At 42.9% G+C, this 13,516-nt stretch overlaps 1 protein-coding gene across 3 annotated transcripts in view; it reads left to right on the forward strand.

Moving 5' to 3' along the window:
- LOC102890212 (paralemmin-2) overlaps positions 1-13,516 on the forward strand; it is a 303,901-nt gene that overhangs the window by 69,414 nt on the left and 220,971 nt on the right. For all 3 annotated transcript variants that reach the window (XM_025041520.1, XM_006906089.3, XM_025041518.1), the window contains exon 3: positions 3,098-3,228. In XM_025041520.1, the coding sequence (XP_024897288.1) occupies positions 3,098-3,228 (131 nt within the window). The remainder of the gene's footprint in view (positions 1-3,097; positions 3,229-13,516) is intronic.

Genomic DNA, 13,516 nt, shown 5'->3' on the forward strand with positions numbered 1-13,516 from the left:
CCCATTTGTTCACTGGGACTGGGCTAAGTGCAACAATGAGATGCAAAAGTGAATAATGAGGAGCTGGGAGTCTAGAGGAGGGGATGATCGAAAAAGAAATCATTTGAGGACGTGCTCTAGGGCAGGGGTCCCCAACTCAGTACCAGTCCGTGGCTTGTTAGGAACAGGGCCTCACAGCAGGAAGTGAGCGGCAGGTGGGGTAGCAAGCGAAGCTTCATCTGTATTTGCAGCCGCTCCTCAGTGCTAGCATCACCGCCTCAGCTCCACCTCAGATCATCAGGCATTAGAGTCTCATAGGAGCACCGGTCCCTGGTGCCAAAAAGGTTGGGGACCGCTGCTCCAGAGTATGTCCTCTGCTCTAGGAGACAGAGCAGGGAGCCACTGATTCTGCCAGCCGAAGTGAAAGAAGGCTTTGTAGGCTTTGTAGGTGAAAGGGGTAGAGGCCAAGGGATGAGGATAAACGACAATAATAATCGTTTCTCTAGTACTAAGTATGGGCCCAGCACTTTCAGTATATGAATTCATTTAATCCTCATAACAAGCCTGTGATGGGCACTGTTGTCATGTCTATTTCACAGATGAGGAAACTGATGCTCAGTGAAGCTAAGGAGCCTGTCCAAGGTCACGCAACTAGTAAGTGGCAGTTTGGCTCCAGAATCCAGTTTGTAAACCACTGTTCAACATGGCCTCTTGCAGTTTGTGAGCACAACTTATCTGGGAAATATGAGCGGCTTGCCTGGAGAACAGTGGTTCTGAATATTTTTTTCTTCTGTAGCCCACTTAGGAAAGGCAATCAATTTATCTCACCAATTCTTACTTTCCGGAGGGGGCGGGAATATCTCTTTGATAAAGCCTTGGAGAATATAGTAGTTGCTAGGGCTGCCATAATAAATACCACAAACTGGGTGGCTTGGACAACAGAAATTCATTTGGTCACAATTCTGGAGGCTACAAGTCCAAGATTAAGGTGTCAGCAGGGTTAGCTTCTTCTAACGCTCTCCTTGGCTTATAGTTGGCTTCCTCTAAAGGTGTCTTTACGTGGTCTTCCTCTTGTGTGCCTGTGACTTAATCTCTTCTTGTAAGGACACCAGTATTGGATCACACTGGATTAGAGTCCACCCCAATGACCTCATTTAACTGTCAAGGTCCTGTTTCCAAATAGAGCCACATTCTGAGGTTGAAGGGGTTAGAACTTCAACATATGAATGGGGTGGAGGCACAATTCAGTCCATAAGAGTGAGCAACATAGTAAATGAATTATACTGTGAGTTTTTACACATGATTTTATATTATTTAAAAATGCTCTGTACATTTTTAAATACTTTTTTATACTTTCCTTGGTGGTAGATGCAAACTGTTTATATATAATACATTTACAGGCATCGCGTTACCAATGACGCATAACTGTTTAAGCTTATTGGAGCGAGGGGTTGGTTCCTGTCTACAATCACTGTAGCAGTACAGTTAGGAAACACGTATGAACAGACTCGTCTTTAATTAACGGAAAGCTACAGGTCAAGTGCTATAAATATGCTCTCTACGCACTCTAAGAGAAACCAAACAGATCTCCACCAACAATGATGTATAATTACAAAGCAAGAATAACACCAGTGAAAATCATGGTTACCTGGATACCACACTGATGATGCATTGCTGACACAAAGTCCACTTGGAAGTGCAGGCGTTCCGGCCATCAGAACTTGCTCCTGTGCATCCAGCAGGGTCTCTGCAGTGCTGAATGGCTGCCAGACTTCTCAGTTGAATGGTAAATAAGAACCACTAGTGAATTCTGACTATTACTAAACCTTAGTAATTTTTAGTAATTCTTTTATAGGTTCATAATGAGTAGCCCTTAATCTCATGTAAAAACGAATCTATGGAATTATGATTTTTCGCTAATAAGAGCAACAGAAAGAGAACAATAATGAGTATGAATTTTGGGTCCATAATATTAGAGACATAACTCAACCCTCTCACTTCTGTAAATCCCATTTAATTGGCTCCAAGCCTTACATGAACTGGGACTTAGTCATTGTGAGAGTTCCCTTTCCTTCCACCTTACTCACCCTGCCTAAGGAGGTCAAACAAGATTCTGACAGACGTGCTATCAGGGAGCCAAGGAACCCAGCGCTTACTCTCTGTCGACTGGCTTCATAGCATTATTCTTGGCATTGCTGGGAAGAACTGGTCACATGCCCTGCTTCTAGCAGACTTGGCTATTCATCCTCACAGTGCTCCATTCCTGTGACCACCCATCCCTCCACCGAGGTGCTCAGTTATGATGCCCAGAGTCCAGCCTCTACAGACATCCAGAAGCTGCCATCTGCCATTTAGGATTCATGTAGCGGAAACTCAAATTAAAAATTCTTTCATATGTTTTCCTTGCTCTTCATTTTAGTGAGTTTCGACCTACCTTTCTCTTGACTTATTTTATTCCCCTTCTCAAAGCAGTAATCACACCTGTGCAAACATTGACCTGAAACACATTCATTTCTCTCCAGGATATAGTAGGACACTGGCGCTGGAGGGGTACGTGATTTTAAGACCACTGCTGAGGATGGTTGGGATTCGTGAAAGAGTTTTTAAGAAGAGACACGACATAGATTAATCTTTTAAAAAGACTTTTCGATGGACTGGGTATTATGTGATCTTAAGAGATTTTATAATGCACCTGTAGTTTCATCAAAAAATATCTTATTTTTTAGAGATTCGTACTGAAATATGTATGGGTGAAATACATGATGTTTGTTATTTACTTCATAATGCTTTGATGAAAAACATGTGGGAAAATATGGCAAAATATTTATAATTGTTAAATCTAAATGGGGTTCGTGGGCATTTATTATATAGTGTCTTCTGTTTTTCTCTCTGTTTTTATTTTTATTTTTTTATAACAGAAAATGTAGAAATAAATCCTTCCAATGGCTCTCTAGGGATTGGATGGGAAGGAAGTAGGGAGCCAAGTTATTGAGGAGGTGAAATCAGTAATTTGGGTGAACACTGATGAGAGGTTGTGCTAAAACGCATCTCTGGTTGCCGCGGACACTGCGGGCTGAAAGGTACCCATCCGGTCTGTTCTCTTCTCTCATTCCCACAGTCGAAAGTGCTTCGAGAAAAATGGCTGCTGCAGGGTATACCTGCTGGTACTGTCGAAGAGGAGGAAGCCAGGAGACGGCAGTCTGAGGAGGATGAGTTCAGAGTCAAACAACTAGAAGATAACATTCAGAGGTAGGTGCTCCCCACGCAGGGCTCCCAGGTTGTAGTTTTACAGTGCAATAACCACTACTGTCCTGTAGGGGGCTATGCTCAATGCTGTCACCTTTTTCCAGCACTTTAGTATTATCTTCCTAAACGGAGTCCACACATTGATATCACTTAAACTCTTCCAGATAACCCAGAATTATTAATCTGAGTACTAATTTTTATATTGGACTGTCATACAGTTTAGTGATATCTTCAAGAACCAATGAGGTGCTGTAAGCTGCTTGGCCCTTCACTAAATGCCCCCTTTTGAGTTCTATCAGCTTCTGTCTTTTTTCTCCTTTGGCTTGGGCTGTTAGCTGTTTTTGCTGCTGTAGTGGGTCTGTTTTCAGTTTTGCTACAATAGATCAATTTGAAATGGGAAAATGGTAGCCAAGGGTCTTGGGATGGAAATGAGTATACCAGCCCCGAATGAGGGTATCCCTGTGTGTTATGACCCTATGCTCTAACAATTAACTTTATATTGTCTACTTTCACTGCTCAGAGGGCGAGCTGCTTCCTTTATGGTCCTCAGCCAGGCTCTGAACATTTCATTCTGGGAGATAAGTGACCTTCCTGTGACCAGCGGCTGCCCAGGCTCATACAAGAGCAAAAATGTAGGTTTCCACTTGGGAACTGTAGCCGTGCTGGGTCACAGGACACGTAGCCAGAAAGAGGAGGTGGCAGTGGAAGGTGGCAAGGGTAGATGATTTTATTCTGTCCCACCATATTCTGCCTGAAATTTCACCCTGGAGAGCTTCATTTTTTTTTTTCTCCTGAGGTTATACTCTCTTTTAAAATACAAGTGTCATAGCTACCTTGCTACCAGCCATTTATTCCCAAGAGTAAATGAAGACTGTGAGAGAACCTAGGGGACTCGAGTAGGCACCAAAGGGAAAAGCTCCAGAGGCCTGTGTCCTTTCTTTGCTTGGGCCCCTTAAAGAGCTCTCAGAGCAGTTTGGCTAAACTTCGTTTGTGGGGGAAACTGGGTAAGAAAAAGTTTTTATGGGATATGTGTGTATGTGTACATAGACATAGACATACGTATGTGTGGATATATAAAGTGTGTACACATACTTTTTCTTAGAATACAAAAGGTAATGTATATATTATTACCATACATATATGGCACTGGAAAAAGAAAATTTTAATCCTGTAAATCCTGGTGTAAGCTTGTGAGGACAGCAAAGGCCAGAGCTTCTTGTTAGAAGCCCAGAGAATAGAAAGGGGAGGGAGGGAAGAGGATGAGGTAACTCAGGGTCCTGAGCTTCGGGGCTTCCCTCTCCTTAGAAGTGGCTCAGCTTCCTGCATCTTAGACATGATGAGGGAGCCAAAGATTATTGGAAATATTGACAATAAATTAGAGGGGGAAAGGCAGCTCGGAGAAATGGTTTTATAGAAGATTTGTTTTTAAGTCTCAAGTGACAAGTTCATAGTGCTTTCAGCTGCAGTGAGAGTTGACACCATATCTCATCTCTTAGTCTTTACTCTTGTTAAAAGTTCCAGTCATTTTCTTGTCCCTTTCTTACTGGTTTTACATGATCACAACAGATGAGTCTGGTGCAAAGTAGATGCTCTACAGCTATGTGTCAAATAAAAGAATTGAGACTGGGTGCACTGTGCATGGGGAGGACCCTGCCTAGCAGAGGAAGCCTGGGAATTTGCTCTCCAATCCAACTTGGAAAAACCCTAGGGACCAAGTGGCCTGGGCACAATCTATTCACAGCAAGAACCGTGGTTCAGATTTTGTGGGAGGCAGCATTATGCACTTAGAGATCAAATTGAGAATCTGATCTTTATGTAGTTGAGAATTCTGGAAACGATCTACAGATCTGATGTAGCAGGACTACTTAATAAAGAAATTCCAAAAGAAAAAAAACCACTTTGTTTGAAGCAAAACAATCTGTAGATCTTTAGATTTGGGTCCACTAATCTAAGTCCCTCTCAAGCAACAAATTAGAGTCTCCTAAAGAGATATATGAACTCTTTTCAAATTATAAAATGTATTAGTGCAAATTGTGCCCTGTATTTTGGTCCATGTTGGCCAACCAAGAGTAGCTTGAAGAATCTGAAGGAGCAAGAGAGAATAGTAACCAAAGAACAGGGAGAATGTCTGTAAGGAAGATTAAGGGAAATCTGGGTATTTTAGTTTAGATCAAGAAAAGATAATAGCAGCCTAACTCAGAACTTCAAGTGTGTAGTTCAAGATTTTAGGCCACCTCATAATTTTTTATGTCTGGGTCATTCTGAATGTGATAAAGACTTAAAGCATGAGAATTAGACATATGTCTATTTTCTTAGATATCTTCAAGAAGAAAAAACATAACCTCCTTTCTAATTATGATTCTAAAGTTCTTTATAGGCCAATAGCAATACAAGAAGTTCCAGGTTTACAGATGTTTTATTCCAAAATGTTAATTGTAAATTGGTGGTGGTTTGGAACTGAGAATGTTGCCTCACTTCTCAAACTGTAATATACTGTGCTTAGATTTGGAAGGAAGCCCACAAGGAGGAAGGAAGGGAGGGAAGAAGGGAAAGAAGGAAGGAAGGAAGGAAGGAAGGAAGGAAGGAAGGAAGGAAGGAAGGAAAGAAGGAAGGAAGGAAGGAGGAAGGAAGGAAGGAAGGAAGGAAGGAGGAAAGGAAGGAAGGAGGGAAGGAAGGAAAGAAAAGAGAGAGGGAAGGAGGGAGGGAGGGAGGAATGGAAGGAGGGAAGGAAATATGTAACTAGACTATTAAATCCTGGGTCTTAGAATCACCTGGGAAGCTTTGTAAAAATACAGATTCCCAGACCTCATTCCAGGAAATTTTGATTCATTAACTCAGGTGAGGAGGCCTATAATTTATCTTTTTTTCTAAAGAATGTGCCAAGTAATTTTGCGGGCTTAAGAACAGTTGCTGTAAATGGAAAAAAAAAAAAAAAAAAAAAAAGACCATAAATGAAATTCCATTTTAATACCTAGAAACCCCCAAGGGAAGTAAGAATTAAATAGTGTTTATAAGAAAATTGATTTCACACAAACAGATAAAGAAGGACAACCCTGACCTTTGATTTCTAAGACCGATTTCTAAGCCTTAGTGCTTTGACTCAGGGAAATTTGAAACCTACTTTGGGACTCGCGTAGGTGGGAATAGAATCATCTATCTGGCATAGAGCTCAGGTCTGTCTGCCGTAGGCTCCACAGTGGAGCCAAGCTACCATCTGAACTTGATTAGAAACAGTCTTGGTTTAGCAGACTAAGAATGATACAGGTCAGGAAAGCTGGCCACTTTCCCAAAGGCCAGAAAATTCTACCATATTTTTCAAAGATTTCTGGTTGAAATTAAGAGCCCTGTAGCCTGAAGTGATGACATCAAGGTGGCAGGAAAGGTAGCTAACTGGTCACTGCAATGGATAAATAGCTTATCATTCTTTTGCACAGATTTTCCTGGAGCAATGTCAGGATCCCCAGTGTATTGATTATATTCTTGGCTCACTGGAAACCAGAAGAAAATAGGCTAAAATAATTAATAATAATAATATTAATAATAATAATAATTGTTGAAAGCAGAATCTATATACAGATTTCTGTTTTTAAATTTTATTTTTAAAACATTTCAAATGCCACATCTTCCATATGCTTTACTTCCTGTTGGAGTGCCATATTGAGAAAGCCCAAAGGATTGTTTCTGAGCCCACTGTCAACCATTGTCCATGCCATCAGTGTGTGCGATGGGTTCCTGGGGGCCACATGTGGGCCTCACATTGATGCTTTTGGAGAGTTTGGACAGTTAGATCCACACTAGCCCTGTCTACTTCACATCTGCTCCAATCAACAAGTCTTGTTGCTTGCACTATGATTTTCCCACTTAAGAGTCTCTATCTAATGTCATCAGGTTTTATTCAAGTGTTTAAAATGTAGTGTTCATCGCTTTCTTTGATTAGTGAGAAATAACGGGGAAAATTTGCTCCTTGCCTTGGAATTAGCCCAGTGAAGATGAGAAACCTCATGGCGTAGTAAATGGAAATGGAATGAGCTGTCACAAATCCACAGTGTTAATTTTAGCTCTGCTGAAAATTTGCAATGTGACTTTGGGCGAGTCTCTCGTTCTCTCTGATCTTGGATTTCTCATCTCTTAGTGAGACGTCTTTCAGGATCTTAAGAGCTTCGGTATTCTGAGATTCTCTAATTTGGGAGATTGGCTAGAGATCCCCTTTTTGAGCAAATATAGCTGTGCAGGGAAATGTCACTATTGTGGAAGGAAGTGGTTTTGGAGACAGGTCAGAATTGGGAAAAGAGGTTAAGTTCTCAGGAAACAAAAGCCCCTTTAGAGTATGCAAAAATGAGTATGTGTAACTGACTCATCACAGAGGAGATTAATTCATCTGAATAGCTGTCAGTTGTAAAATATGTCACATCAAATATTCATTGACTAAGATATTAAAGTCTCAGTTACACACCCAGAGAGGGCCATACAACTTAAAAAAAAAAAAATCCAAGATGCAAGTAGGCTAGTTCATTTCTGCTTCTGAGTTACGATTCTCAGAGTGCCTCTGTTGGTCTCTGATGGGTACCAGAATTCACTGAATTTTCCACATTCTTAAGTCTCGGAGCAGAAGACTGGAGACATCAGGCATAAGCATCTTGGGGTTTTGGCAACCAATAAGATGACAGTCACCCACAAATAACTGTTCTAGAAACGGCAAGCACAGAGATGTTCATTGGAAACACAAAGGACACTTGCTTGGGATTCACTGTGTTCTTCCTACTTGCTATTTTTCACTCCATGGTGCATGTTGGCAGCAGGGCGTGGGGCACTTCGCACTGGCCTTCCACATCTCCACCCTCCCGGCCTGTGCCCGCCCCACACAGCCACATTTGGCAGTCCAGCTCTGTTCTCATTCCCATTTTTTTTTTGTTTCACCAAAATAAAGCTAAACATACTAGAAACCGTGTCATAACATAGTGGTATCACTATATAGTCTAATATTCATTGGTCTCTTACTTTAGTATGGTACTGACCTAGCTTTTTGGCCTCCACGAATTCATTAGTTTTCTCATCTCCTCTTCATAACGCTCCCATGAAGTAGTGGTGACGATGATGATGCCCGTAATACTGTTGGGAGAACTGAGGCTTAGTCGTTGCATAACATGCTGCCCAAAATGACCCTATTAATGAATGAAAGAGTGGGTATTTGAACTCGGCTCTAACTCCAAAGCACATTCTCAAAAATCTCAACAAGAGTTGCTATCTTAAGCTAAAAATTTCTGAGACCTGTGATATTCAGTAAAATCACACTAAAGTTCACCACATGGTGTAGGTGGTTGGACAGGTAATAATGCACCTCTGTCCTCAGCCCCAACAGATGCTCCTTCAGAAAACAGTGTAACAAAGGTGCAAAGAAGACCCCCAAGGGGCTGGGCTTGAATCCTTTGTGAGTGATCATCGTGACTGCTGAGGCTGCCCCCTTCAGGTTCTTTCAGGAAATACAGGCTCCATTTTCAGCTCGGTTCCTTGGTCTCTTTCTGAAGCCCTTTGCTCCTGAGTGCACTTTCTTGGCTGTGTATGTACAGCCTAAGTCTCTGCTGGACACCACATGCGGTTGGTTCTGAAAAGGGCCCCGGTATAGCATGCTGATTAGAAACCTGGACCTTAACGTTTGATTGACCCTGGCTTGGTCCCTAGTTCTACTTTCGTGACTTGTTTGATCTCGGATAAGTCATGTAACCCCTTTGGACCTGAGTTTCCTCACTTGTACACTGGGGATAACAATGCCCACCATGAAGAGTTGTTGTAACGTGTGGAGATCACGTGCGTTTGTGAAATGTCGAGTGCGGTTGGCTGTCAGGAAGTAAGAGTAGTGTCATTGCTATTGTTTTCTCCTCCATCCTTCTAGAACAGGGTTTCTCAGCAGCAGCACTGTTGACATTTTGAGCTGGATAATTATTTGCCATGTGGGCTGTCTGGGCTTTGTGGGATATTTATTTAGCAGCATCTCTGGCCTCTACCCAGTAAATGTCCATAGCACCACCCCTCCCCTGCTCTGGGTCACCACAATCAAAAATGTCTCCAAGCATTACTAAATGTCCCCCGGGGACGGGGGGTGGGGGGTAATAGCTTTCAGTGGAGTTACAGGTGTTGATACTAAGATAAAAATCACCCATCAAGTAGGTTCAGAATACAGAACCCTAGAAAGATTTGTAAAGAAAACATTAGTGATTCTCATTGCAGAATGACATAGTGTTTCAGTTGCTTGAAAATATGAGGTTTCTTTTAAGCACTGAGCTGTGAAAATCAGTTCTGAGTTTAAAAGAAATAGTTGCCTTTTTTTTTTTTTTTTGCATCTAACGATGTACCGATTTTGCAAAGACAGTGATTTTATGACAGCTTGTAAAACCGTAGAATTTTAGAGTATGCATAACTGAGGTGTTATCTGGATCAGCTTCTATCCGACACTTGAATTTGCAATAAACTCAGTGAGTGGGAATCAATAAACCAGTCTCTTTCAGAACACTGAAAGAGTTCGACACTCGCTTCCTCAAAAAGTAACACCCAAGTCCACACTGGAAACAACCCTCATTCTTATAAAGGATCCTCTTACGGGATGAAAATTATGCTCTCTGCAGTTCCCACTGGCTCTCTGGCCCCTGCCCTGCTCTCCTGGGACTACACAGAAAAGTCCCTCTTCACAGACTCTGAAATCTGGAGGCTTATGGTCTATGGTCAGCTTGGGAAGCTGAGACAGGTAAGGGAGGAAGCACTCCGAAATTGCCCTCGAGCATGTCAGCTGTGCGTGTGTGTTTCTCGGAGGCCGTGATGGAAAAGCCTGCTGCCAGACGCTCCCCAGGCTCTTCGTACTCGGGTTTTGTAGGCTCCCTTATCATCGCTTCATTATTGGTCAGGCGAATTGGATTGAAAGTGTCCAGAATTATGAAAATAGTGGGAGAATTCCATCCATACACTGGCCACTTAAGAGCCACTTTTGGGGAATGCTTGCATTTTCCGGCCATTCGAACAATTGCTATAATTGAAGGAATTGTGCAAAGTCAACTTTTTGGCCTTTGATTGTCATGCCTCGAGTTTCCCCTCTATAAAAAGCTTTGAAAATAGTATTTTTTCTGCCTCTCTAGCTTGCGATATGATCGCTTCTCACCCCTCTATATTCATGATGGAATGAAAGCATCAGGGCCTTATTGTTTTTTTCTTGCACAGTCTTTACTAGTTGTACTTCTTAAAGGCAGTGGATGGTCTCTTGAGCCCTTTCCAGCAAGGACAGTCTACAGTCTTAAAACATGGAGACCTTAAAGTTTGGTGGCTGTGGTCCAGTGACCATGGGGACCCAGGCAGGCTTTGACAGGGAACAGGCCTGCATCACTAGGGCCTGGAGCCAAGTTGATCTCCTGGGCATAGTCCCACTTTGAATCCCACTCTTTTCATTTCTTTTGCCCCAGAGAAGAGTTCCATGGGACCCAGGCTGCTTGAGGCTTGTCACTGCCTCTATTGACCTTTCCAGTTTCTCCTTCCGTCACTCAGGTGCGAGCCTTGAGCCCACCAAGGCAGCAAATGAGAGATGAGATGCACGAACCCTCTTCCATTCTAGGATTCCAGTTTCCTAGCAGACTCGTGCAAGGACACAAGAATAATCGTCCCTCTTCTTCTCCACCCTAAAAGCAACCTCTGCCATGAAGGATTCTTTGGATTTCTCACCCGTGGTGTGACCCTAACAGTGGGAATTTCAAGCCGGGTGAGAGGAGATGGGTTAGGTTGAGGACACGTTTATTAGGAGGGCTGTATCCACATCCTTGTTCCCCTCCCTTTTTTGAGAAACGATTTTTAGCACATTTGAAGCACATATGCAGTTAGATTTGCAAGATGAAGAATTAAGGGTTATTATGCTCATGGATTCTGAGTCAGGAATTTGAGCAGAGAACAGCAGGATGGCTTGTCTGTGCTCCACAGCATGTGAGACCTCAGCTGGGGAGATGCAGATGGCTGGAAGTGACTCAAGGGGCTGGGTGCTGGAATCACCTGGAAACTTCTTTATTGCATGTCTAGGGCCTGAGCTGTTGGGCAGGGGGTGGGTATCTCAAAGGCTGAGACTAATGTCCAGGGCACCTCCACGTGGCCCCTCCATCGTCTTGGCCTTCTCACCGCATGGGAACTGGGTTCTGACAAGGAGCACCTCAAGGGGCTATGTCTGGTGAGTGTCTGGAGAACAAGTACTACAAGAGACCCAGGTGGAAGATGCAAGACTTCTTCTGTCTTTGTCCCCAGAAGTCTCATAGCATCATTTCTGCTATGTCGTATTGGCATCAACTGAGCCACTAAAGCCAACTTTGTCTCTTGATGTCAGTGGTAGAGTCACACTGCAAAAGCGCATGTGGGATGGGAGATATTTTTGCAGCCAGATTTGGAAAACACAGTCTGCCTCAGAGCTTAGATTGTTTGTCGCATATTGGAAGCCTAGCTTTTATTATTATGTATTTTTGTTTGAATGTTCCCTTTATTATTCTTTATTTCCTCTTTATTTTTATTCAACTGCATTTTTGATGCAGTTAAAGAAAGGGTTGAGGGATGGAGGCCTAAGTGTGACTTACCTAAAGCCACACCGGAATTGACAATACTGTGCCTTCTGCTGACCAAAAGGGTCTTCCACTTCACTGCCTAGCCTTTTGATCTCCTTCGAAACAGAATCTCTGTTGGAATAATACCCACTCCAGGGATCCTGGAGGCTCCTGTTTGTTTCTCCCATGTAGAAAGGCAAAGGAAAAAAGTGAATAACATCTGAATGCTTCCAGTGCTCAGAGAATATCTGTGAGGATTCAGGGGTGCTTCTGCCCATGTACACTGTCACCCCAGTCTGGGTGCCTGGAGGAAAGATTTTAAGCACCGCCATACTCTGCGGCATGAAGGTTGCCACCTTAGCCAGATTCTGGCTAGGAGGACGGGACAACTCTACACACCAGTGGCATTCAAGGCACTGCTGGGCCACATGGTTCCTTTGTGCAAATTAGGAAATGCAGCTCCACATAGGGGTTGCCACTTAGAAAGACCACTGGCTGGACTCAGCCGTTTTGCTCCCTCGTCCTTAAGCAGAAATAATCTACACAAGCATGTACAGTGGCCCTTCTTTCTTCTTGGTCTCCACTGGCCTCTTTCTTCTTGGTCATTAAGATATTCCCAGTTTCCCCTATTCTTACTTAACCTCAGGTAAGAGTGGAGGAGATGACGATGAAACTTTTTACAGGCTACTGGGGACCACAGACAAGTAATCCGATCAATTATAAAAGGATGGGAAAGCTCTTATTAGGGAAATCCAAATAGAGTCTGTGGGAACATACACATGGGAGGGGTATTTAATACTCAGATTAGAGAGAGCAGGTAAGACTTCCTGGAGACTTAAGGAGTGCAGGTAAGACTGTGTTTTTCAGCTGTTAGGCAAATGGTTTTCTTTTCTCATTACATGACGTTACGTTACGTTGTGTTACGTTTAATTTAACTGGTCAGCATCCGTCTTAGATCATCCATAAGATTGTCATGAGGGTCAAAACTAACCTTTACTCTAGAAACAGGGCCATCAGCATTATACTTGCTGGCTTCAAAGCCAGGGTCTCCACTTACTGCCTCTGTAACTTTTTTTTTCAATTACAGCTGGCATATGCCTGTGTAACTTCAGACAAGTTCCTTTAGCCTCTCTTTACTTCAATTTCCTCTCCTACAAAAAAGAAGATAACAATAATGAGATAAATTTTATTTGGTAGTGGTAACTATTAAATTAATATGCTCAAAGTGCTCAGAACTGACTTGGGGTCCAATAGATTTTACCTTTTATTATAAAAATAAATGAGTGATGTGACAATATATAAATAACCCGAAATTGTTCGATTTTACCCGACTCCCTCTCTAACCTCAGAAACAGCTGGAAGGGATGTTTAAGCTTACTTAGCACACCATTTCAGAAGTCAGTTGCAGCTGGACATGCAAAGCCAGTGGTGACTCTGGAAGCATCAGCCCTCCCCACTGTGAGGTCCAGGCAGAGGAAGGAAGGGAGGCTGGGAGCATAGCACAAAAAGCAGAGTGGCTGGTGTTTTACAAAGGCGAGAAGCTTCTGTCCCCAGGGCAGCTGCCCCCTCCCAGGTTCCCCCCTGCAGTGCGATCAGTTCACCTCTGTGACCCCCTGAAGCACTCTACAGGAATTCCAGGACCGGTCAGCTAAAGTAGAGGATGAGAGAAACAACTGCAAGGGCAGAAGAAGTAGGACAATATGATAGATGGATTTGAGAAGAATCTAGACCAA

This window comes from Pteropus alecto, unplaced genomic scaffold (genome assembly GCF_000325575.1).
Source record: "Pteropus alecto unplaced genomic scaffold, ASM32557v1 scaffold111, whole genome shotgun sequence".
NCBI lineage: Eukaryota > Metazoa > Chordata > Mammalia > Chiroptera > Pteropodidae > Pteropus > Pteropus alecto.